This window comes from Amphiprion ocellaris, chromosome 10, assembly GCF_022539595.1.
Source record: "Amphiprion ocellaris isolate individual 3 ecotype Okinawa chromosome 10, ASM2253959v1, whole genome shotgun sequence".
NCBI classification, from domain to species: Eukaryota; Metazoa; Chordata; class Actinopteri; family Pomacentridae; genus Amphiprion; species Amphiprion ocellaris.
The window spans coordinates 24,084,977-24,111,798 of record NC_072775.1 but is presented as its reverse complement, the minus strand read 5'-3'; the positions used below and the strand labels follow the sequence as shown (position 1 = coordinate 24,111,798).

The 26,822-nt window shown below is 38.9% G+C and overlaps 1 protein-coding gene across 2 annotated transcripts in view; it reads left to right on the top strand.

Moving 5' to 3' along the window:
• The first annotated feature begins 2,120 nt into the window (after nt 1-2,120).
• The window catches only part of LOC111566812 (sickle tail protein-like), a 102,368-nt gene continuing 77,666 nt past the window's right edge, over nt 2,121-26,822 (top strand). For both annotated transcript variants that reach the window (XM_055014644.1, XM_035946948.2), the window contains exon 1: nt 2,121-2,976. In XM_055014644.1, coding sequence (XP_054870619.1) covers nt 2,697-2,976 — 280 coding nt within the window. In that variant the 5' untranslated portion in view covers nt 2,121-2,696. The remainder of the gene's footprint in view (nt 2,977-26,822) is intronic.

Below are 26,822 nucleotides of genomic sequence, written 5' to 3'. Positions count from 1 at the left end.
GGCCCCATATGAAAATTAATTGCCCACCCCTGGTCTATGCTCCTACAGATACGAGGCAACACGACCCCCCTGAGGGGGCTGATCTTAGACCTCACTCATGTGGATGACAGCTGGACTTCGGTGTGGCAGTAAGACACTAGTTAGACTGGGTTAGACTACATGCTAATATAACTGTTCACAATGTATTAAATGCTAATAGTGTCTAAATTCACATAAAGTGTTTGCTTGCGAGACGAACCACGGTTTCCACTGAGTCTGGGCCTTGCTAATTTTTAATTATGTAGCTAGCTAATGTTAGAGAACAGCCACAGAAGGATGGTGGGGATCGTCTGTGGAAGTTTTTCTCCTTTTTTTTTTTGATAATTACAACCTGTGGTTCTGACAACAGACTGTAAGTCAAAACAAATCACACATTCACTAAGACTTTACATGACATTAAAGTGTAACTAAACCCCCAGTCACACCAGGTTTTCATGCACTGTTTGAAAACTACATCCTGCTTGTTTAATGCTGGTTTTTATAATTTTGGTGTTAAGGTCATAATAACACCAACATTGATGTGTTTCGTCACAGTACAGTCATATCATTTAGTTTACAGCTGAAAAAACGTTTACATGTTAAGTATCTCTTTAAAGGTTTAAATTGTACACATCAGATTGTATCATAGTTAATAATGAAAATTATCAAAGGAAAAAACATAGTTCAGTCAGTGTGATTCTTGTAGGAGACAGTAAAGAATGAAGAGGAAGGAACCACCAGCAGCTTTTCCCAGCCTAAAAGAAGAGAGGAGGAAGAACATCCCAGAGAGGAGATGGAGGAGGAAGAGTTCAGAGAAAGAGAAAGAAATGAAGGCATGCAGAGCTCAGACAGCGAAAGGTAAATCAGAGACTACCTCTGGTCCAGCTGGTCCACATGCTATGAATATTGTGTTAGTATAATATATCTGAGTAAGAGGTACACCTGTTGCAATAATTACCTTTTTGGACAAATTATTATCTGATGTAGTTAGTCTTTTAATTTTAAGATGATAAGTAGATCCTTAATTCTTAGGAATATCCAAATATTGGAATTCTAGAATTATTGTAAGAAATGTCTCAAATAAAGAGCATCAAAAAATAAAACCACAAATCTAAGACAATAAATAAAATTATCTGGACTCTGACTCTGTTCTAGATGAATTAATAATGTTATCATTGTGGCAGGCTGAACATAAGCTAGATCACACAAATGCAGATTTCCCAAAACAGTACATAAGAGAGACATTGTCTAGTCTTAATCTAATTTGTTGCTAAATTTAAGAAACATTTTGAACATATCTAGCATTTGGTTTCTTCAAAGTGTATAAATCTTTTCCCCTTTCTGCTAGACATATCAGATCACATATTGTGATTGACAGCTAATAAGAACAACTCATGTTTAGGATTGGCTGACAAATACAAATGATATTTACTTATTTAACATACTTATTTCAGCAGTATTTGCGTCAAATTGATAACGCCTGCTGGTTGGTTTCATCCAAATCCATCATTCCATTTTTGAGTTATGTTGCTAACAGACAGACAAACCAATGCCAATCATCACATGACTCTACCAAGGCTCCGCCTCCTTGGCAGAGTATATATATATGTGTGTGTGTGTGTGTGTGTGTGTGTGTGTGTGTGTGTGTGTGTGTGTGTGTGTGTGTGTGTGTGTGTGTGTGTGTGTGTATATATATGTGTGTATATGTGTATATATATTCTAGTTTGAGCTAATGTGAGAATTGAGACATAAACACAGATTAACGTGGTGTAAAGTGACAACAGCTAAGCCAACAGCAAACACAGCTGAGTCAAGAGAGTGTAAGGAAAAGAGAAAAGCGAGCAAAGAGAGGAATTTAAAAAGGAAACGATAGATTTCACTGTGGGGAGAAGGGAGAGAGAGTAGGAGGTAGCAGGGAGAGAGAGAGAGAGAGAGAGAGAGAGAGAGAGAGAGAGAGAGAGAGAGAGAGAGAGAGAGAGAGAGAGAGAGAGAGAGAGAGAGAGAGAGAGAGAGAGAGAGAGAGAGAGAGAGAGAGAGAGAGAGAGAGAGAGAGAGACAGTTCTCCCAGAGGAGTTTAGACTCGCAGAGGGAGCAGAGGCAGAGAGACAGCAAGAGAAAAAGAGGGAAAAACAGAGTGAACCGACTTTGCACTCTGTGAACAGTCACTGCTTTCTGCACTGATCACACAGGAACAGTCCTGGGGTATACAGATACCAAGGGATGAAGGAGAAGGATGCAACAAAACAAAAAGAGTGATACAAGACTGAAAAACGGTGGTGTGCACTGAGACAGAAATCCCAGGAGATGAAGAGGGTGACGCAAACCTGAAAAGACAGCCTGACAAAGTAAGACATCTTCAGCACTTCAGCAGAACATCCAGACACAGGAAGGAAGGAGACAGAAGAAGAGGAAGACATCTGGAAGGACAAAAACTCTTAATGTTACAAAAAACAAGCTCAAGACATTTGGATGACAAAACATGACACATGCAAAATAATTCCATCTTCAGCTCTCCTCTGTAGAGGAAGAAATTCGACACAGAGGAGAGGCAGCCAGGAAACAAGAGACAGAAGAAGATCAAGCAGAAATAAGAAAGTTAGGCAGAATAAAACAGGCTCTAGAGAAGGAAGCTAACCCTGGAATATCTAACCAGCGCTCTGCTCACCCCAGCAGGGAAGATGTCCAAGTCCTCCTCCCATCTGGGTCGACCTGGATCAGCAGGGTCTCAAAGCCCCAACTTGAGAAAGGAGCTGCAGGGTAATCGCTCATGCATGCTGCGGATTGGAGAGAGACTGATGAGGGCAGGCAGTGAGGGGAACCTGGTCCAGAGACCTATTCCCACCCAAAGCCAGACCCAAACTTCCTCGGCTCGATTAGGACAAAGATTAAATGGAAAGACGCCACGTCCTGCCGTGGAGGACAAGCCCAGCGAGTGTACAAGAAATAGCTCCAACAAAGGTAAGTTGCCTCCCCCCAACTCCTTAAATAAGCACAAGTCAGTTCAACAGTATGCTTTAATACTGGAAGAAAACATCCAAGGCAACAAACCATACCATAACCTTATGATGAGATGCAATTTGAGAACACATTAGTTGATGCTACAGTTAAAAGATGGATTTTTGAGAGCAACACATTGCACCTGTAGTTCCTTTGTAACCATTCAAAAGCATTCTCCGCTATTTTAGTGGCTCCCAGTTCCCCAGAGGAGAACTGCTCCTGCGAGTGTTTGGTGTAGAGTCGTACAGAGGCAATGTGAAAATGTGTCAGTGGGAATCTGTTGAGTCAAGAGCATTTGAACAGTCCCACTTAATATCCCAGCATCAACAACACCCTCAAGGTCAAATGCTGTTTTCAGCCACTAGAGGAATGCTCCGGATATGTTTCAGAAATAGAGACAATGACAGAATTCTTCACTAAAACCTGGCTCAGCAGAGAATTGTAGCAGCTGCTTAAAAAGACCTTGAAAATAGGAAAATGAAAAATGGCTTGAAACCATTTCATAGCTGATGTATAGCTGATCTCCCAGCATAGTTGCTGTCATTAACTGACAGTAGATTTGAATGATTATTGTCGGAAAATAGGTGTGAATGTGAGTGTGATTGTTTGTCTCTCTATGTAGCCCTGTGATAGACTGGTGACCTGTCCAGGGTGTCCCCTGTCTTCACCCTAAGTCAGCTGGGATAGACTCCAGCCCCCCCACAACCCTAATGAGGACTAAGTGGTTTACAGATAATGGATGGATGTTCACAATCACTGGCATTCATATACATTTAAAAGTGAATTGCAGCTTCAGAGATGCAGCATAGTCCAAGAACAGCGGAACTGGTGTGTAAAGATAGAAGAGCTGAAAAGAGCTGGGGAAACACTTAGCTCAAGCATCCAGTGGACACTCATGCACGCACAAACATGTATGAGATAGTTAAAGTTCAGTCTGTGTTTTTGAGACTGTTTTCAGTACACAGCGATCTCAAGGTGATAATGTTCAATCATGGCATTGACTGTTTATTTCACTCCAGCACATAAAAAACACCACATGGACCATACGGTACCAAAGAAAAATAACTTTATTCAATATCGTCAGCAGGGAACAAAAGCAATGTTTGCTGGAGAGCAGGAAAAATGGGCAAGTGTAAGGATTTGAGACAGTTTGACAAGGACCAAATTATCAGATGGCCAGATGATTGCATCAGAGAATCTCCAAAACTGCAGCTCTTGTGGGGTGTTTCTGGTCTGCAGTGGTCAGTATCTATCAGAAGTGGTCCATGGAAGGAACAGTGGTGAACTGACGACAGGGTCATGGACAGCCAAGGCTCAGTGATGCATGTGGGGAGGAAGGATGACCCATGTGGTCTGATCCAAAAGACGAGCTACTGTTGCTCAGATTGCTGAAGAAGTTAATGATGGTTCTGATAGAACGGTGTCAGAATACACAGAACACAGTTTGTTGTGTATGGGGCTGCATAGCTACAGACCAGTCAGAGTGTCCATGCTGATCCCTGTGCACCACCGACAGACCAATAATGGACACGTGAGCGTCAGAACTGGACCACAGACAATGGAATAAGGTGGCCTGGTCTGATGAATCATGTTTTCTTTTACATAACATGGATGGCCGGGTGCGTCATTTACCTGGTAATACATGGTACCAGGATGCCCTATGGGAAGAAGGCAAGACAGTGGAGGCAATGTGATGCTTTGGGTAATGTTCTGCTGGGAAACCTGGGGTCCAGCCATCCATGTGGATGTTAATTTGACACATACCACCTACCTAAGCACTGCTGCAGACCATGTACATCCTTTCATGGAAACCCTGATGGCTGTGGCCTCTTTCATCAGGATAATGCATCGTGCCACAAAGCAAAAACTGTTCAGGAATGGTTTGAGGAGCACAACAATGAGTTTGAGGTGTTGGCTTGACTTCAGAGTCCCCAGATCTCAGTCCAATTGTGCATCTGTACAATGTACTGGACAAACAAGTTCAATCCATGGAGGCCCCACCTCGCAACTTCCAGGACTTCAGTGATCTGCTGGTTGCTCACCAAACTGGTAGAATCCATGCTGCTTGAGTTCTGCTGTCAATAAAGTGAAAGGCAGCCAGTAGATACTGAGAGATTCTGGTATTCATGGATATTTTTCACTGATTCAACTTTTCACTCAAATTTCTAAGCTGATATTAAAATTTGAAATGAATCATTTTGTATTAACTTGGAAATTAATACAAACTGCAAATATGCTCTATAGTACACACTAATAAACAGAAAAAACGTCAGAAAAGCTTTATTTATGTTTGCTTAACAAAAGCACGTTCACCCATCACCACTATCTAATATATCAAATCAAATATTACAGGTTGTAGAAACTTTGAACAGTACTATATTTATTGATAAAGGAATAGGAACAATAACTAAAACCATATAATATACAAACATAATTTCTTTTCAAGGTCATGTGCGCTCTAACAAAAGAAATACTGAGATGTACAGTAGCAGTTTAGGCTTTACCTCATTGTTATTCACAGAAAATAATCCTGCTCTCCTTGATGTAGTCAGATAATGTAGCTTTTTACAGATACAGGCTTCAGATGAGTCAAAGAGCCAACAGCAATGTGAGCAGTGTGAGTGAGTGTGTTCTGTGTGCATAGACTATTATTGTCTGTCTGAGGACATTTCTGGAACACTTTATAATGAAGCTACATGACTAAGTCTTACGTTAATTCAGTACTACATGTGCAGCTTTGACAGGAATCCAGGAATGAATAAATAGAAAAGACTTCTGTGGTTTTTTTTGGTTGTTGTTGTTGTTCAGTATTACTCAGAGTCAGTGGCAGACTCATGCTTTTAATAGAATGCGATGTAGAATTTAAACATTTAACCTCTCCATTCCAACTCCTTTCACACACACTGTTAATCGAATTGAATCAGCTCCTCAGTTGATTTATTGAGGAGAAACAAAACATGAGAATTAAAACTGTACTTAATTAGAATTTGAGAACTTCTGCTGTTGTTGTAAAACTTTTATGACTTTTATGGCCGTAAAATAAAACTAACACCTCCCTGAGTCATTGATAAATTGATCTATTGTATAAGAATGGAGGTAGGAGGGAGTTTGTCCAGCATCTCTCTCAGAGACAGGTACTAAAGTGACAGCTTTTTAATAGTATGACAGTTAACTCAGTTTACAGTGGCCTGCTTCGAATGATTTGACAAGTGCAGCATAAAGAATTCTTCTTCATGTGAGAAACTGGGCATCCACATTCCATATATTGCTAAAGGATCTTCCTCAGACTGGAACCCTATTCCTTATAAGGGCTGGTGGTCCCTATTTTAGGTCCTACTTGTGTAACACACACATATGATAAGCTGAATGCAGTGGTCAGTTTTGACCCAAAAATACCCGAGGATTTTGTTTCTCTGAAAATGAGTAAACATATACACTACCGTTCAAACGTTTGGGGTCACACAGACAATTTCATTCATGTTTTCCACAAAAACTCACACTTTTATTCATGTGCTAACAAAATAGCACAATTTCTAGTCATCAATTAGCCTTTCAATACCATTAGCTAACACAATGTAGCATTAGAACACAGGAGTGATGGTTGCTGGAAATGGGCCTCTGTACCCCTATGTAGATATTCCATTAAAAATCAGCCATTTCCAGCTGAAATAGTCATTTACCACATTTCTAAGTAAATTTTGAATGGTAGTGTAGGTAACTGCTTATTGTAATGCAAAGAAATGATCATCTAACAACTTGCAATTGAGTTTATTTTCACACTGTACAGTTATTACTGCCATGGATGATTGCATCTGCCGTTTCTGCTGCTCTTACTTTAGATTTAATTTCTAAATACGTGGTTTAGAAAGCACGGTTCTCCTAAGTTGGGAGCTTGCTTGTTTATGCTTTATGTACAAATGGACTCTTAGGACACATCCTTTTATTTCAGTGTTCTGGTCAGGAATGTACAATGATGTCAACAACAGCCAAAACAACTTACTTAAAAATAAAGGTCCTTTATTCGTGTGGCTTTTACTGCCCCACATTACCATAATACAGCAGATCTTCAGGGCTTGATGAGGTTGCTGAATGCTACGTTTTCAGTGACATCAAAACCTCAAGTCTCCCTCCACCAATACCCCCAGCCCTTTCAGCTGCCTGAGGGTGAGGATCAGTGAGCAAGCCATTGTAATCACAGCCAATTTCAATGATGAAGGACAAAAAGTTCTCTTGTCAAGTCAAAAACTATCTGTGCTGGAGTCAGCTTCCTCTGTTCTGGGAAGAGACCTCATTATTTTTTATCTAGCTCACGCTACTGTTTGTCAGCTGGAAAGAGGGAGGAAGGAAGGGAAGGAGAGGCACAAAAACTTGTCACTGTTGTTGCAATTGCTTGTTTGTTGTTAGAGGTCAGTGTCAAAGGCTTCTTAGTGCCCCAGAGAGTGGTGGAACTGAACTGGGAACTGACTTGGTAACACAAAATAGCTGAGGATAAGAAAAATCAGTAAGTGGCAGAATATAAACTTTAATCTGAATTCTTCCAGAATCTCCATCATTATTTCTTTGCTTTAATTACAAAACGGTACAACATGCTATTATTAAAATTCATTACCGATATGGACGACAAACACAGACGTAGCAAGAGCCTTCGACGTATGTTTATTGCACATTAATAACTGCATCGATTTCAACAAGTTTGAACAGGAAAAATGAACAGATGAATATATTATATGGATGAAATAAATATCCAAATGTTGCGTGTAACTTACAGTTAAGTGTAAATATTTAACTTTCATGAGACAACTTTGCATATTAGAAAGAGTCACTTAAATTCCCAGAGCAAAGTAATTTTTAGTCAAACTGGTAAACATAAGAAACCACAATATAAAAACAATACTTCATATATAACTTTCAGTGCTTGGTGCAATGATATGTGCTAGGAAAGGGTTTTAGACAGTGAGGAAGAACATAGATGGCAAGACTGAACAATTTTATGGCTGCAAATGTTGCAATTCAAATAAAATTTAAAAAATCTACGCATAATAAAAAGAACACATCACATAAGACAGTGGACAATGTTTGAGTGTAAATAAATCCGCTAAGACTCAACTTCAACAACAAATGAACTGTCATGACGTGAACACTTCAAAGGTGGCTTTGATGGACTCAGCAACACATAATTTTCCACTTGAAGTAGAATGAACTCCATCATGCAGAGATAGTCCAGGAGTTAAACTTTATGCACTTGGATAGCTCAGTCTTTAGCACCTCTGACTTTAGCACAGGAGATTGATGGTTTAAATCCCAGTCAGGGTGAGTTGTCCAGTGAGAACCCTTGGGCAAGGTCCTTAGTGCTGCCTGCCTTCCTTGTATCTTACTCTCAGGTGCTTTGGATAAAAGCATCTGCTAAAGCACACAGTTTTCATTGAGGTCAAAGGAAAATGTTTTGACTATTCCACTGCTCTGTTTAGTGGAAGTTGGCAGGTAAACTTTTTTTTTCCTCCACATTTTTCCCCAACATAATAGTTACAGATGTAAATAAATTACATGCTCTATCAAACATGTCAGCTGTCATTTTGTGATCAAAGTAGTGGTGCTAAGATAATTCTATAATTCAGTGTCAGTAAAAATTCTGCATAAAAATCAGGCCCAGAAAAAAACTATTGCAGGCCTTGATGCCCATTGATTAAATTCAGAAAATAAAAGCACCGATTTTCTGCTCTATTGATGTCCTCTTGAGTAGCCTCCGAGTAGTCCTTTGCTCTCTTCAACATAAAACCTGACATATTACACTTAGAAGCACAGTAAGAGAAAGGTCATATAACAGTCTGAGGCTTACACTGTCAACAAGTCAAGCGGGTAGGGATTTAACTTTTTCTGCTGGACCGGTTTTGCCTGGAATCAGCCATTATTGGTGCTCAGCCTGGTATCATGACATGGCACCACAGAAGAAACTTTACACCCATGACCCTTACAACCACAGTGAGACATGTGTTATGATAACTACTTCATTTGTGCTGTTGCACCACCTAAGGGATGAGTAGGTCTGATTTATGTCTTCAAGAAGTTAATTATATTTGAATTTTTACTTTTTTTGTTTTGATATTTGTAAAAGTTTTCTGAACCTTTTACCAGGAAATGTCTCAATCATTTGGAGTCCTATATAAAAATAATAATAAGTAGGGTCAGTGGTTATTGTTAAGAGAAAGTAATTTTTTAAAATTTTTTTTTTAAAAATCTGCGAGACAAAGCACTGTTTGAGTTCCAGTATAGCGTGTACAGTATTTAATCAGATTTCCTCTGGCCAGTGTTGCCGCTTTTTCAGTCCTGTCATACATTCCTGAGCGGAGAGTTGGATTCCATCAGTATTGTCCTTCTAGTCTCTGTGGATTACAGCCCGCTGCTGATTAGTTACATTTTCACTCGTATCATCACATTCCCTTCTTTGACAATAAAGTGAAGATAATCTCTCTGTGCTCAACACTTCAAAAGCTAAAGGGAGGAGGGCGGGAGGGAGTGAGAGTCAGAGACGGTGGCAGAGAAAGGCATGAGAGTATGGTGTGATGACCTATAAACTGTAACCTGTGGTTTTACAAATTTGCCCACCAATGGGCTTAGTAGAGAAAGAAGAAGAAAAACAGACCTGTTTTCAATGGGTCCACCACAGCCTTGGAATATGCATTGGAATATGAACATTAAAGCTAAAGTGTGGCACATGTACATATAAATTAAAGACTATTGCAATCAACCTAATGCTGACTAATCCTATCAGCATCAGGTACATCTCTGTATTTTGCAGTAAACTGGACTTGTCGATGTGGTTTCTGTGGCAACGTTCCTGTGTTGTTACAGTGTTAGTGATGTTTTATGTCAACCAGCAATGATAGGTTTGCCAGAGCTGAGGAGGAGAGTAAGATCTACGCATTTGAATCTTTCAAGGTTGGATAAAAGTAAAAGTAGCATAAATGAGAAAAAAAGTGCCTTATATATGCAGTCTAAAGCAGCAGGAAATGACTCCTTGGCTTCTGATTGTACAGACATCTATGATGAAAGATCCTACTTTTCCCTTAAGTTGTTACCTTGGTAAACTTTTTCCTAATGACTTTGTAGAGTCCATTTCTATTTCCGTCTCTTTTAGACTACATGATGATTCATTTGGCAAGTTATTGTTTCATTTAGAATAAAACAGAGTAAGGTATGATCGAGGGTGGGCTAATTTGTGATTGACCAATCAATCAATCAAACTTTATTTATATAGCACTTCTCATACAATTAAAATGCAACACATTTAAAAACATTAAAAACAAGAAAATCCATCCTCCCCTCCCTCCATATACACACACACGACTACACACACAAGCACGCCCACACACACACACACACACACACACACACACACACACACACACACACACACACACACACACACACACACACGGACACACACACACACGGACACACACTCTCACCATTGACAGTAGGGAGACATGGCATGGCACTGACGATCATGGAAAACGCTACCATTGGGACCGTCCACACTGGGAATTAGAAGAAGATTCTATGGTCAGATGAGTCCAGTTTCCAGTTTCATCTTCCTCCTGCTAATGTGAGGGTACACAGAAGGCCAGCTGATGCATTATCTCCAGCTATAAAAATTCAGGTCTCACAGTAGGAACTCAATACAGTTCCTTACTGGAGACTGAGTCTTGTCTTTTGTCAATATTCCATATGTCCAGTTGGAATTTTCATGACAGCATTGATCCTTCTTGGCACGGAGGATAACAATGTTGAAGAAATTTCTAGAGAGATGTTTTAGCATTCTTCAGTTAAATTTTCTTTTCAATTTCTTTTTGCTGGTGCAGTTGTATTGCTCTACTTTCCAACTTTGTTCCAATGGATTTAAGGCAGATGACATACCTGTCCATGTCGTAGTTTTTATTTGTTCTTCTGTAGAAACTTTGATTTTGGCAGTGGGCTTAGAATCATCATGCTGGACTATTCCTCTTCTGCCAAGCCTCTACAGAGTGGGAGTCATCTTGTGAGTGTTTCAGTGCATCCACATGTATTCATGGTATCATCTATGAATGCCATTTCCAACACGTTTTTCACCCATGCAGCCCCATATCACCACACTCCCACTAACATGTTTAATTGCAAGGATTATGCATTCACCATAGTAGCTTTTGTAATCTTTTTCGAAGAGAAAATATTCTACTTGTCATTTTACTAGTAATTACTGAGAGGGAATCAGTATGTAATCATTTGACATATAAGTGATTTTGCCATTAATCAATGAGTAAAGACCCAAATGCAAACACCAACGGCAATTATTTAAGAAACAAAAGGTGAGTTTTAATGAAAACGCTGATATAAAACAAATCACAGTCCACATGAGTCAAAAGCATGGAGAGCTGACAAAAATTAACGAAAAATCTAGAAAGGTAACAAAAGCACTGACATCAACTGAAGCAAGAAATACCAAGACTATTTAAACACTTGGTGAGACGACTCACAGGAGAAACTAATCAAGTCAATCAAAGGTGAGGGAAAAGAGGAACACAAGTGACACACAAGGAAAGGCAATTTCAAAATAAAACAGGAAGTATTAACCTACACATAGACAAAGAGATTCAAACACAAAGACGTAAATAACAAAAACAAAACAAAACTAGAAACCAAAGCCTAAGACCATGACAGATATTTCACAGGGCATGTACTCACCTCTGTTATATACTATGTGTATAGCAACATGGAGGAAAATTCAATGTTTTGCTCTTGGACCACAGTACTTTACTGGATCTGCATTTAAGTACATGTGTAACAAACCAAATAATAAAAACTAGAAAACGTAACAGGCATAAAGACCACACCACCTTAAGGGAAAGTCAAGACTGTTTTCAGAAACAACCTATTCAGTAGTAATTGCACATTAAATAATGCAACTCATACATTCCACAGAGAGCTGTGGATTGCAACAGAGGGTCAAAGACATGTGGTGTGTGCAGTCATTGCTGTCTGAGTGTTCCAGTCTTGAAAGTGATTTGAGGTGTTTGTCCTGGGTGCTACAGTTTATGTGAGGGGATTGGAGGTGTTGGACTGTCTGTGCAAGCTGCTGTGGATCCTCACAGCTTAAGGGAAGAAACTGTTGTCAAGTTAGGATGGCTTCCTGGAACTGGGTTCAGTCAGTTCCTTCAAGATGCTCAGGGCCTTGCAAGTGCAGGTACCAAGCATAAATAAGGTTGTATGGAGGTGACAGAAGTTCTGATCTTTTTTTGTTGTTGTAAGTTATTGTGGTCAGAGATGTTGCAGTTCCGATACCAGACAATGCAGGTAGATACTGTCAGCTGTGCTTCTGTAATGTGGTGAGAAGTGGAGGAAGTCTCCAGAAGATCAGTGCAAGCCAATGTAATACCCTCTTATGTGATGAAAACCCAACTGTGGGTGCCCGTATAGCTCAACGCGTTGAGTGGGTGACCCATGTACAGAGGCTGGTCCCTGACGCAGCTGGCCCGGGTTCGATTCCCGCTCGCGGCCCTTTGCTGCATGTCTTCCCCCGACTCTTCTCCCCTGTTTCCTGTCTCTCTCTCTCATTGCGCCTATCTAATAAAGCCCACAAAAAGGCCAAAAAAATAACTTAAAAAAAAAAAAAGAAAACCCAACTGTGTGTGTGTTTAACAAGCTGAAATGATATTTCCCATGGCTATCTGTCTCTATCCAGCTGTCGCTGCCAGGCACTGTGTCCTTGTCAAGACACACAGACACCAAGCAGCAAAGTCACAGCCACCAGGCTATAACAGGCTGTAATAGCATTTTCACAGTGAATACTAGCAGCAGCAAACGGACCTCAGCCTTAGCTATCTCCTTTCTTCTTCTTTCTCTTTTCTTTCCTTGTAACTTTTTCCTTTCTTAATCTGCAGCAATGCAATGTTGTGAGTATGTCACAATGTGATGTAGGTAGTGCTGTGAAATAAGGTGTTTCATCAGGGATTAACATGCAGGTTACACAGATTTGGTTTGTTATTTTTCTGGAGGAGCATCAGAAAAATGGTGAAAGGTGTGGATGACATTTACATATCTGTTCCAAGTGTTTGACTATTTCGAGAAATGGCAGCTTTTATAAGAACATACAATATTTTAGCACATAGTGTGATGGACTTATTTTTTCCACATTTTGGTGTCCAAGAGCAACAACCATGAATTATCTTTTGTCTCTACTTTCATTGTCTAATGAGGGCGTAAAATACACCACACCTGTTTTTAAATTTTGGACTTTATAATTTGGCACACAACAGATCTGACATTTTTACATTTTTAATTTGTCCTTGTTTTTTTTTTTTTTTTTAACATTTCACATAGTCACCAGCCACTTTATTAGGTACACATGTTCAATTGCATGTTCACACAAATAGCTAATCAGTCAATCACATGGCCACTACTCAATGCATTTAGGCATGTAGACGTGGTCAAGACAACTTGATGAAGTTGAAATTGAGCGTCAGAATGGGGAAGAAAGGGGATTTAAGTACCTTTGAAGGTGGCATAGATGTTGGTGCCAGAGAGGATGGTCAAAATATTTCAGAAATTGCTGATCTACTGGGATTTTCCATGCATAACCATCTCTAGGGTTTACAGGGAATGGTCCAAAAACAAGAAAATATCTAGTGAGCGTTTCTGTACACACTTCTGTCACTGAGTGCCCTTTTGTGTTTATGTGCCTGATGATCTACATTAAATGCGAACATTCAGTGCCAACCAATGCAGTCACTGATTTGTCTTTTTTTTTAATTCAAATTATAAAAATGACTACAACTATCACAGTCCTGGTAGGATCCACATGCAGAATCATCAGACAGTCATTAATCACATCTAGTCATTAATCACATCTTTACTTGGAGGATTAGGCAGAGGGTAATACAGTTCATTCCAAAGTTCAAACCAGTAATCAATCCAACCAGGCAGAAGTACAGAATCCTCAGACAAAGATCCAAAAAACAAAGTAGCAGGCACAGGTAAAATTAGAAAAACTCTCAGAGAGTGCAGTACTTTGCCAAGGCTGTTCATTCCCTCATTTGGCATTGTCAGATATGTAGCATTTTTTTATTTTAATTTTTTTTTTTAGAAATGCAGCATTTGTTTATTAGTTATTGATGATCAGAAATCAGAACGTGGTCATTTAATATGTATGTACCCACAAACAAAATGACCTTGCGCTGAGCACAGGCATGTATTATGCATGTGTACGTTTTGTACAGATAACGAATCGTGTGACCTAAATATGTAGCAGGTGGCGGGAAATGATGGGACTCGGAAACATCCCCACAATTTAATTAATTAATTGTATCATTTCCAACAGATAAGTCCAGAGAAGTCTGCAGCGGTCGATTTGTAGTAGGATCACAATCATGTGATCATCAGCAGGCAGCTGACGTAGTGTTCACTTGTAGTCATAGTTACAGTGCCGCTAACTCGCAGTGATACAGAAATCTTTAATAAATCTGTGGATCCAAACTATAACCCGCATCACTGCCGAAATCCGAAATCTAATCATTTCTGATCTTCCCTGAAAATGTCATTGAAATCCATTAATCTGTCTTTGAGTAATGTTGCCCACAGACAGACAAATGATGATCGTCACATAACACAGAGCAAAAACAAAGAAACAAAAACAGACATAAAAACAGGCAAAACATACAAACAGATAAGATACAAAGCAGGCAGGAGCACAAACAAATATCTGGCAAAGAGTGTAGTAAACTGACTGGTATATATACAGAGTGCAAATGAGCTGATGAGTGCCAGGTGTATGGCAGCGAACAGGTAGACGTTCTGATAGGCTGACAGGTGGTGCAGTAGGAGTGTGTGCTGGCGGAGACTGCAGTGGGAGGACTAAGTATAGGGGCATGTGGGAATAGCCGGAGGGGTAAGGGGCTTTAGGGGGGAGCTAGAGGTTCTAGTAGAATCCATGACAATAACATATTAATGCTATGTGTTGTGTGACAAGATCCCCTTCATTAATGAGCACTGTTTCAGAGAGGAATAAATGTTTAATTGTCCAAATATGTAGAAATAAATAAATAAATAAATAAAAAAGCAAGATTAGGCACTTATTATTTTGCATTCCTGTATAGCTTAATATTAAAGGCATTAGCTTCTTCTGATAATGTTAATAAGACATTTTAAATGCGATCAGAACAGCATGACACTGACACTAATTGAAACTAATTAATTAGCAAACCTAAACCACAGAGAGTCTGCTGTGCTGAAGGGCTTCACCTCATATTGCATCACTGCTCTGTGACTGCAGGGCTGTGCTCAGGATGAGGTAAAAACCAGAGTGAAAATACAATTTTTTCCATTTTATCATTCAGTGAATAATTTGTGTCAACAGTACCCAACTGAGGCAAAGCACTCATCACTACCAAGTATGTCTCACTTTGCCCTTTAATTGTAATTGTACTATAATTGGAAGTGTGTCACTGGTGGCTGACCTCCAGTAAGTAACTACTTTGAAAAGATTCAGTTTAAACAAAGGATTTCCTTTACTTCTCCTACTCTTCTGACTCTGACACAGTGTCTTCATAGCCAGTCATATCAAAGCACAGAACAACCAGTGGGAATTTTAGAGAACTTCAGCATCCAGAAATCCATTCAGAAATCATCTTTAAAAAGACCCTCCTTATAACTGAAGATGTTTTCTCATAATCATCAGTTTATTTCTGTATCATAGTATGCAGGTAATCATTGTCTGTGCAGCATTAGCAAGGTTTGTCAACAGGGCAGCAGGTCTTTTGACGCAGCTAGGTGGATATTCAATACTGACATTCAATGAGGTTCATTGTCAATACCTTTTAACAGTTTTCAACCGAGTGGTTGGTTAGAATGAGATCTGACTATTGCTCCACAATAACACTTGTGGAACAATAGTCAGATTTCCTATTACCTATGATCGCCTATTAAAGTCTGACTGTGCCTAACTTAACAGATGAAGGAAATAGGAAAGACCTGAATCATTGTTACTCCACCTAGGAGGAGGAGCCTCAGTGGAGTAATGTGACAATCGGCATTGGTTTGTTTGTTAGTAACATTGCTCAAAAACGGAGTGACGGATTGGGATGAAATTTTCAGGGAAGGTCAGAAATGACACAAGTGATTAGATTTTGACAGTGATACAGCTTATAGTGTGGATCCACGGATTCGTTAAAGATTTCTGTATCATTGCGAGATAGCGACATGGCGTCACTCTAACTATGACTACAAGTGAACACTACACCAGCTGCCTGCTGATGATCACATGATTGCGATCCTACTACAAATCCACTGCTGCGGACTAATTGGGACTTATCTGTTGGAAATAATACAAGGAACAATTGATTAAATTGTGGGGGTGTTTCCGACTCCCATCAATCCCTGGCGCCCGCTACATATTTAGGTCACGTGATTCGGTATCCATACATAACGTACACATGCATAAGACACGCCTGTACTTAGCGCAAGGTCATTTGTTTGTGGATACATCTATATTAAATGACCACATTCTATGTTGCCGTGATTTCTGATCATCAATAACTAATAAACAAATGCTGCATTTCTGACAATGCCATATGCTGGAATGAACAGCCTTGGTGGAGTACTGGACTCTCTGAGTGCTTTTCTAGTTTTAATTTCAATAGGGCCCAATGAGGTATTATAGTAATTTTTTTTTTGTCAATACTGTAGCTTTCTCAGTTTATTAATCATACTATCAACTTTGCTTTAATCTTAGCCTCCTTTCATTATAAACATAGCCTCCAGTTTTTAAATCATGGAATATGACCGAATACAATTCTGACTCATAGTTTCTGTTTTTAATACTTGGATACTGACTTCAACAATTCTATAGCCTTTAGTTCAACCCAGTTTAAATGGAATTTCTATACAAAATATGTCTCATCATTTTTCCACCACTGGTATGAGAAACAGCTACGTCCAGCATTCAAACACAGATATGAATACTGATTTATTGACATTAACAGAAAATGTGAGCAGCTTCGTATTGCATTCCTAGTACCAACCAACCACTGCAGGCAGATTAAAAGGACATGAAGGAAGCAGGGCGACAAATTTCTGTCACTGCACGAATGAGAAACGCACTTTTAGCACGCAATGTATAATTCCAAATACAAAGACTCTCACAACATGTATTACCCTCATTGTCATTATCAGTGTCAAATAACACACATCGGTTAGTTTTCCTTTGTCCAATTGCAATTTTTCTACTCTGCCATGCCATTAAGAACATGTCAGGGAGGACACATTTTCATAAAAAAACAAGCCACGTGCCAGTTATAATCCACAGTCTTGCTGGACAGATGTAAAAGCAGACACAAAAGCTTCTTTCAGGATACCGTGCTGTGGTCTGATGGGAGGGAATCTCATCCTCTGAGCGTGATCGTCTGAACACAAAAGCCTCCAAACAGAATACATTCTAAACAATGTCTATGTATCTCTCCTGCTTAACTCTTTTTCATAAGTGTAGTGGAATAAGGATGCAACATGAACTAGATCGTCAGTCAGGAGAAACCCAGAAACACTGCAGAACAATTCTCAATTAAATAAAAGTCTATTTCCTGTTCCCACAGGTATTAGGTCTGTTCTGTGTCTATGACATGGTTTACATGCACCGTTTGTTAGTTTAGGTGGAACCTAATCTAATATTGAAGGATTAACATTACCTTACTTACCTGAATAATTTTTACATGTACCTTGATCCCCAGCTTAGACTAAAGTACAGGAGAAATATGAACTCTTTCACTACTTCCTGTCTGGCTGCAGCATTTTGTATCAGCTGGAGGTTTTGAAGAGACTAAATATGAGGTCCTGAAAACAAGAAAATGCCATAGTCCAACCTAGAAGTTACAAATGCATGGACTAGTTTTTCAGAATCACCCTGAGACAAGATGCTCCTGATTTATTTCATTAACTTATCTGCATCATCTGCCTCAATACATGTTGGGATCTCGTTGCAACACGATCTGCGCAGTGTGCAATACTGTCACTGCACAGCTTCATTCAGTACAATTACTAATGTTCAACTCAACAGTTTTGCATAAATAACATATTCCCTCAGCTGAGAATGTGGAATATGAGAATTTAAATCCGAAACTCTGAACACAACCTGCTCTGGACCAGGTTATCTCTAGCATCACTTGCCATGGTGATCTAGCAGGGTTAAAAGAGAGCCATCTTTGTAAGACTAAAAACTCACATTTTAAGCTCAATTTATCTCACTAACCCAGAATCTCACTTCGGGGCACAGTCCTCAACACTCCCTTGATAACAAAGCTCACGTCTGCTTTTGCACCCTGCCTGATGGGTCTTGCATTTGGGTCCTTTTTGAACTGAACTTTACCACACTTAACATCTTTGGAACAACCAGAGTTTTTTAGCTCACACTTTTTAGCTGACAGCAAGTGAACTGTAAGGAGATATTTACTGAATTTGACAAAAACTGTATTGGATTAGAATGGCTTACTCTACCTCTAAGCTCCATTTCTGCTCCTGTTTTTCAACATTTAGAATATCCAGTGTTGATTGCAAGCGCTGCATAACACTTCATGCCCCTTGATGCGAATAGAACTTCAAAATTGATAATATTCTTTAATTTCCCCTTTTTTCCTCCCTACTAATAGAGAACAAAGCCAACAATGAATGTTTGTGTTGGTATTAGTATTGTATGTGCATCCACAGCATGTTGTATCTTATTACTCCACCACGGAGACAGAGCCTCGGCGGAGTTATGTGACGATCGGCATTGGTTTGTCTGTCTGTCTGTTAGCAATATTACTCAAAAACAGATTAATGGATTTAGATGAAATTTTCAGGTAAGGTAAGAAATGATACACGAACCAAGTGATTATATTTTGGCAGCAATGTGGCTTATAGTCTGGATACACAAACTTTTCAAAAATTTCTGTATCACTGATTACGGCATGGTCACTGTAACCATGACAACAAGTGAACGCTCCGTCAGCTGCCTGCTGACGATCACATGATTGCTATCTTACTACAAATCGACCACTGCGGACTTATCGGGACTTATCCGTCGGAAATGATACAAGGAACAATTGATAAAATTGTGGGGGTGTTTCTGAGTCCCGCCAATTCCCTCCGCTCACTACATATTTAGGTCAAACAATTCAGTATCAGTATCATTTTGTTTGTGGACATATGTCTATTAAATGGCAACATAGATTGTGGCCATTTACTAACGAACAGCCCAGGTGGAGTACTGCACTCTCTGAGTGCTTTAGTATTTTTTCTATGCCACAGTTGAGATTTATTAAACTATAAAAACACATAAGTGAGCTATGTTGTTGCACTGACTGTCATGTTCCTTCCTTACTATGAGCTGTAGTATGCGTTGAGTCAATCCCTCATACACCGTTAGGGTCAGAATTAGGCTCTACCATAATGCTGCCCCAAATTGTCACTAGAGCATCAAATGTGGATGAATCCGCTGCTGAAAATAGTCCACACCAAACACTCCGCCTCCTCCTGTTTGAGTATCATTGGGTAAAAGCTACAATCATCAAGTATTTCAGCAAAATTTCTTTTTACAACAAATTAAATTAAATATTTTTGAGGACAAGACAGTCAAAGTAGAAATCCGTGGGGCTGGGATAGTTGTAAGGTACTGAGAGGCTGTAGCTCTTTCTATGCAATTTATTTACAGTAGAAAAATGAGTAAAATGACACTTCTGTTTTAAATGTAGGGGGACCATATATACAGCATTATTTTTACATCATGTACCAAATACGGAACCTCGTTACAAGCTATGGCTGGCTCACTGGCTAATTGAATGTTACATTGTTAACTGGCTAATTGGCTGGCTGGCTATCTGTCCACGTTGTGAGTCAAATTTTCACACAGAAGACACCCAGCACAGTGAAGCGCCTCCAGGCCTCCACTGAACTAGATCAATCAGATCTACTTTGTCAACGAGAGAGAGCTAGAGAGAGGGAGCTGATAGAAGGAGAGAGAGAGCAGCAGAGAGAGGGAATGGAGTAAAATAAGGAGGCAGACAAGAAATAATGATTGCCAAGAAGTAAACTCACAAACCCTATGTCACTTCTACTTAGTCTTTTCTCTGTCTGTTCCTCACAATCGCTGTGATTATTTGATTATCTGCAGTGGTTGCGTCTTGTAATAGCATTATGAGCAGTTACATTTGTACTTCCACGGAAACATTAATGCAAACAAATCTGATGTGCTTGTACACACCAATAATATGGGTTATTCCAGAATTGGAGGACATTTTATGACCCACCCATCAAATTTTAAAAAATTCACGTACAAAATACTAAAAGATGCAGTTGTTGTGTAAATTTATTTTTCCTGAGACAAAATCGGGGAAAAAAACTAGGAGAAAAGAATGTTTAAAAATATTTTTTAAAACACCAAATAAATCTGGAATTCCCCCTAAAATGCCATTTTTCTCTTGTTCCACCCCTCTGATGACCAAATTGAATCTCAAATAAAACATTTAAAATGAAATTTAAATCTCCTTTTTTTGGTCTTTTTTCCATAGATGTCCCCTGTAATTGTGAGACATTTTTTTAAAATCAAGAGAATATTTTAAATAATAATAATTATGCATGGAGTGTGTGTCCCACAATATGCACACGACCCTGTTAGCATAATCTTTTTAGGTGGTAGAAGAAGAAGAAAACAATAAATCACATGATATCCTGGAATTGACATCATCAAACGGTTTTCCAGAAGACTGGGTCGAGCAAAACTCATACCTAGCTTCTATACCTGAGAAAAAGCTAACATTAGCATGGTTTAGCAACCCTGTTACTGTGATTAGAGTAGGGTTAGAAAACAACAAATAAGACATGGAATAAAAATGGTACCATTGATGTGTAAGCTGAGCCAATCAAGCCTCTGATATTTTATTACCTATTATTGATGAATATGGAGCAGAGAATTGTAAAAGAGAAGGTTTATTTTTCAAAAATAATGAAGCCCAAATGTCCTCCAATTCTGGAATGACCCATATGTATTAAAGTGTTAGAATTATTTATACTGTATGTCACTGTGATCATGACTGTAAGGGAGCTGAAACATGTTGGGAGGTAGTAAAATAGTTTCTGACAGCCTGCTTCATAAGCTACAGCTGTTTCAGTATATTCTAGGTGCTGTAACAAACATATTCTTGGGAATAAACAGGATTAAGAGCGGAAACAGACAGTCACATCGACCTTTAGCAGTGTGAAAGTGGATGCACTGAAGAGATACAGATTTCCGTTGACGATGAAGCTGAGGACATGCAAGGCTGCAGTGTCTGCATGCAGACTAACATGCTCATTGCCTGACCTTCCAGCAAAACACACTGACTGATATGCAACATGTGCATGAGAAGTCTGCAATAAGTACAAGAAATACAAGCACCAATGCTGGGGGTGGTTGGTTTTCTTTATTAAAGGTCACTGTTACCCACAAGTACAAGCAGTGGGAATTTTGCTAAGAACTGCGTTTCCTAACCTATTCTGTTGTCACTGATCCTGTGTTTTCACTGACATAAACTCAATCAGCTAAATGTGACCCAGCAATGCAATGAAATGGCCAATCAAAAACACTACCATTCACAGGTGTGGGGTCACCCAGACAATTTCATGTTTTCTATGAAAACTCACACTTTTATTCATGTTCTAACATAATTCCACAAGGGTTTTCTAATCATCAATTAGCCTTTCAACACCATTAGCTAACACAATGTAGCATTAGAACACAGGAGTGATGGTTGCTGGAAATGTTCCTCTGTACTCCTTTGGAGATATTACATTAAAAATCAGCCGTTTCCAGCTAGAATAGTCATTTGCCATATTAACAATGTCGGGACTGGATTTCTGATTCATTTAATATTATCTTCATTCAAAGAATGCTTTTCTTTCAAAAATAAGGACATTTCTAAGTGACCCCAAACTTTTGAACGGTAGTGTAAATGCACACATTCTCAGTGGAATATTTTGTAGTATGAATAGGATAATTTCACTGTGTTGCATGTGATTATTGAAACAAGGGATAACATAGTTGTTGTAATTTGTAAAATTCTTCAAACTCATGGATCAAACTGTATTATCCATCCCTGAAGCATCACACCCCCACCAATACATCCCCATATAATTATTTTTAACGCTGTGTCAGTCAATCCGGAACATTTCAAAAATTTTAAAAGTTACTTCAAAGCAGTTGCAAAAAGCATCAAACTCTGTGATGAAATTGACTCAGGAGGCCCACCCCATGAAAAAAGACTACGAGTTCCATCTGCTGCAGAGGAGCAGTTCATTAAAGGCAGCAGCTTCATAATCTTGGATTAACTGCGCCTCAGTTTACAGCTTACATCAATGCTTCACAGAGTTTAGCAGACACATCTCAGCCTTTAGATATTGGGAGTAGGCAGTGTAAATCTGCCAATCATAGTGATGATACTGCAAAGAAACCACTACTGAGGGGAACCGAGAAGTGGAAGAGAACTATTTGGGCCACAACACACAAGGATGGACATAAGACCAGTGGGAACCTGAACCATCTTTGTAAAGACATGTTTACTCATGGATAGCAGCATCAGATGATCCAGCAATATGACAGCTTTGTGTCCTAATATTACCACACAACCTTGTATTCAAAAAATGGCCATTATATAACTAATTTACAAACAGATTATATTTTTGATAAACCTAATAGAAAATATTGTGAAAGTTTGTGTAAAGCGGTCTCTCCCATGACAGAAAACTGTTATTAATCCCCCAACCAAATTTAAATGATTAAAATAAGTCCACGTATTTAAAATGAACAGTTTTAGAATCTTGCAAAACATCAGCAGTATTCTGACTGTTAAGTTGCATATTTGTAACACTTTACAGCTGCGAAAGTTATACTTACTATAACAAACTCATTACACAAGGCAACTTACACTCACTGGTGGACAAAAGGCAGTAAGATCAAAGTTGGGGAGTGAGATAGTAGGTTTGTCCTCATTCACCAGTTACAGCAGGTTATCCTTGAATCACAGCTGTCTACAATGTAAGTTTGTACAGCTCCCTGGTGTAAAACACCTCCTCCAGTTAGTTGTTCAGAAGGCTGCATTTCTAGCCTATCTAGCTGTCAACTTGAAGTGATTACTGCTTGAAATTCAAACATCTGATGCTTGAAGTACATGATGGATGGATGGATGGATGGATGGATGGGATATAAAAGTGTGGTACAAAATGTGTCTTGAAACTACTAAAAAATATTGTACTGTCACCTTATTTAAATACTTACTTTAAGGGTCATACCAGAACTGGAGGACATTTGGGCTTAAATTTTTAAAAATAAACCTTCTCTTTTACAATTTTCTGCTCCATATTCATCAATAATAAGTAATAAACTATCAAAGGCTTGATTGGCTCAGCTTACACATCAGAGGTACCATTTTTATTCCATGTTTTATTTGTTGTTTGCTTTAGCTTTTTCTCAGGAATAGAAGCTAGATATTTAGCTAGCTGTTACTGCTGACCAAGAGGACAAACTTACTGATGGAAAAAAGTAACGAAAAAATTAAAAAGAACTTGTCTTATCCTGATAATTTGCATATCAGGGTTGCATGAGGGAGTGAGTCATTCAGTCAAGGCTGACAATGTTATGAAAATATGAAAAATAGAAGAGAGGACATAGCTTTGCTCTACTTGTTCTTTTGGAAAACTTGTTTGATGGTGTTAATTCCAGCATTTCATGTGATTTACTGTTTTCTTCTTCTTCTACCAGCTAACAAGGTGATGCTAACAGGGTTCCACGCATGTTGTGGGACACGTGTTCCATGTACAATAATTATCATTTGAAATATTATATTGATTTAAAAATGTTCCCACAATTACAAGAAATATCAATGAAAAAAACAATACCAAAAACAGGAGGTTTTGGTTTAATTTTCAGTGTATTATTTGAGATTCAATTTAGTCATCAGGGGGGTGAGACAAGAGACAATGGCATTTTAGGGGGAACTCCAGACTTGTTTGGTATTTTAAAAAAAAATATATATTTAAAAAAAAAAAAAAAAAAAAAAATATATATATATATATATATATATATATATATACCTCCAGACTTGTTTGGTATTTTAAAAAAAATATATATTTAAAAAAAAAAAGATATATATATATATATGTACATATATTGATGTGTGTGTGTGTGTATATATAAATACACACACACACACACGTATATGTATATATATATATATATATATATATATATATAATATATATATATATATATATATATATATATATATATATATATATATATATACACAACAAATGCATGTTTTGCTATTTGGTACATAGGTTATTTGAACTTTGATGGGTGGGTTATAAAATGTCCTATTCTGGAGTGACCCATTAGTATTCAATTGCTTCACTGTTCACAGTTTAATAATTCATTAAATTTTAATTATTAATTCATTATTCTAACAATAATAATGCATTAATTATTAATTAATTCATTATTATTATTAATTTCAGCAATTGTTTCATGGTAGGCTTCACTGCAGAGCCTGATAACACAGACCCTCATTTTATGCTAGATTCTAAATTCAAATCCTGGTAGTAGCTAATGGAGTGAGGCAAACATTGGAGTCAAATGTGACATCTAAATTCTTGGAGTGTGTATCAGTTAGTGGTCGCAATATTCCTTTGCTTCTGCCAAAATATCTGATGGTCGTACAGCAGCCATCTGTGATGTCCCCAGCATTATTACTCTTTTGAAGTTTAGGTTCCAGAAACATGGTGGCCTGTTCTAATAAAGAAAAAGTTCAGTGATTTGAGATGATTATTTTGACTGAACTGAAACCATCTGTAAATTTTTGTAACCCTTTTTTTCCAGTTTTGTCTATTTTTAGCAGCTTGTGTTGTGGGAATAATAACTTCTCAGTCTGCTCCCTGTGGCTGTGAGCATGATACTGAACAAACCTACAGATACAGGTATTATTAGGTCCGGCCTTTATTTACACAGCTCGCTCCATGTTGCAGGGCCTGATGGGAGAGTATTTGGTGCAGTTCTGAAGCTTCACTTTAATCCACTCCACTTCACTGATGAAATGAAAATGTTCTCATGGGTAGGAGGCATGTTTAAGAAGGATTTTACACTCTCAGACATGACATGAGGAAGAGGAGGTATATTTAAAGGATTATCAGAGAGGTCTGCTCACATTCCTCCATCTCCCCACAGCAGCTTATTCGTAATGTTACTAACTGTGGATTTTACACACCGATCAGTCAGCCCGGTAAGGTTAATAACACTGATTACCTCATTACAGTGACATCTGTTAGCAAGTAAACATTCAGTTAGTAAAGTCGATGCGTTTGAAACTGGGAAAATGATCAGTTTAAGGAGCTGAGCAACTTTGACAAAGACCAAATTGTGATGGCTAGGTGTCTGGGTCAGAGCATCTCAGTGCATTGGTTAGTAGATGTTAGAAAGGTGTCAGAACACACAGAGCACCACAGCTTGCTGCATATCCAACTGTGTAGCTGCAGACCAGCCACTGTCCCTGCTGACCTCTATTCACCACTGAAAGCAAATACAACAAACATGTGAGCATCAGAACTGGAGCATAGAGTAATGGATGAAATTGATCCAGTCAGATGAATCACGTTTTCTTTTATGCTATGAGGACGGCCGGGTGAGTGGGAGACAGCAGCAGGATGCAGTATGGGAAGAAAGCAGGCCGGCAGAGGCAGTATGATGCTCTGGGCAATGTTCTGCTGGGAAGCCCTGGGTCCTGCATCAATGTAGATGTCACTTTATCACTTAGCACCTATGATACGTACTGGATGCATTCAGTGGTCTTTGAGTCTAGGTATTGACAGGTCAGAGATGTTTTGGTGGCATGAGGAGGACCGACATCAGTGGTCGTCAACCCATTGATCATGATCAACAGGTAGATCTTTGCCCAGTTAAAAGCTGATCTTAAAAAATATAATAAAAAAATAATAATAATAGAAAAAATATGTAATGTAAAATCCATCCATCCATCCATTATCTATACACCACTTAATCCTCACTAGGGTCGCAGGGGGGCTGGAGCCTATCTCAGCTGACTCAGGCGAAGGCAGGGGACACCCTAGACAGGTCACCAGTCTGTCACAGGGCTACATATAGAGACAAACAATCACTCTCACATTCACACCTATGGGCAATTTAGAATAATCAATTAACCTCAGCATATTTTTGGACTGTGGGAGGAAGCCTTCCTGACTCTTTTACCACTAAAGGAGGAAAAGGGGTGAGGACATTTTCACCAAGTTCATACGGTATGTGCACAACAGCAATATTCCCATTCATAAATTGGTTGCTATTTCAACAGATGGGGCACCAACAATGGTTGGCACACATGATGGGTTTATTGCACTGTGCCACAAAGATCCTGATTTCCCACTGTCAATTACCACTGTGTTATCCACCAGCAAGCTCTTGCTAGTAAATTTGTGAACTTTTCTCATGTAATGACGCTGATGAATTCAATATGAGCAAAGGGACTGTAGCACCACTTATTCAAGTCATTGCTGGGTGAGGTTGACATAGTTTATGGTGATTTGCTTCTGCTTGTTGAAGTGTGTTGGTTAAGTCGCGGAAAAGTCCTGCAGTGTTTTATTGACCTGTTGCCTGAGATCCTCTTATTTCCGGAATCACGTTAAGAGCATCATGAAGAACTGTCAGATGATGCGAGGCTGCATGATCTGGGATTCCTGACAGACCTGACAGCCAAAATGAACGAGCTCAACAC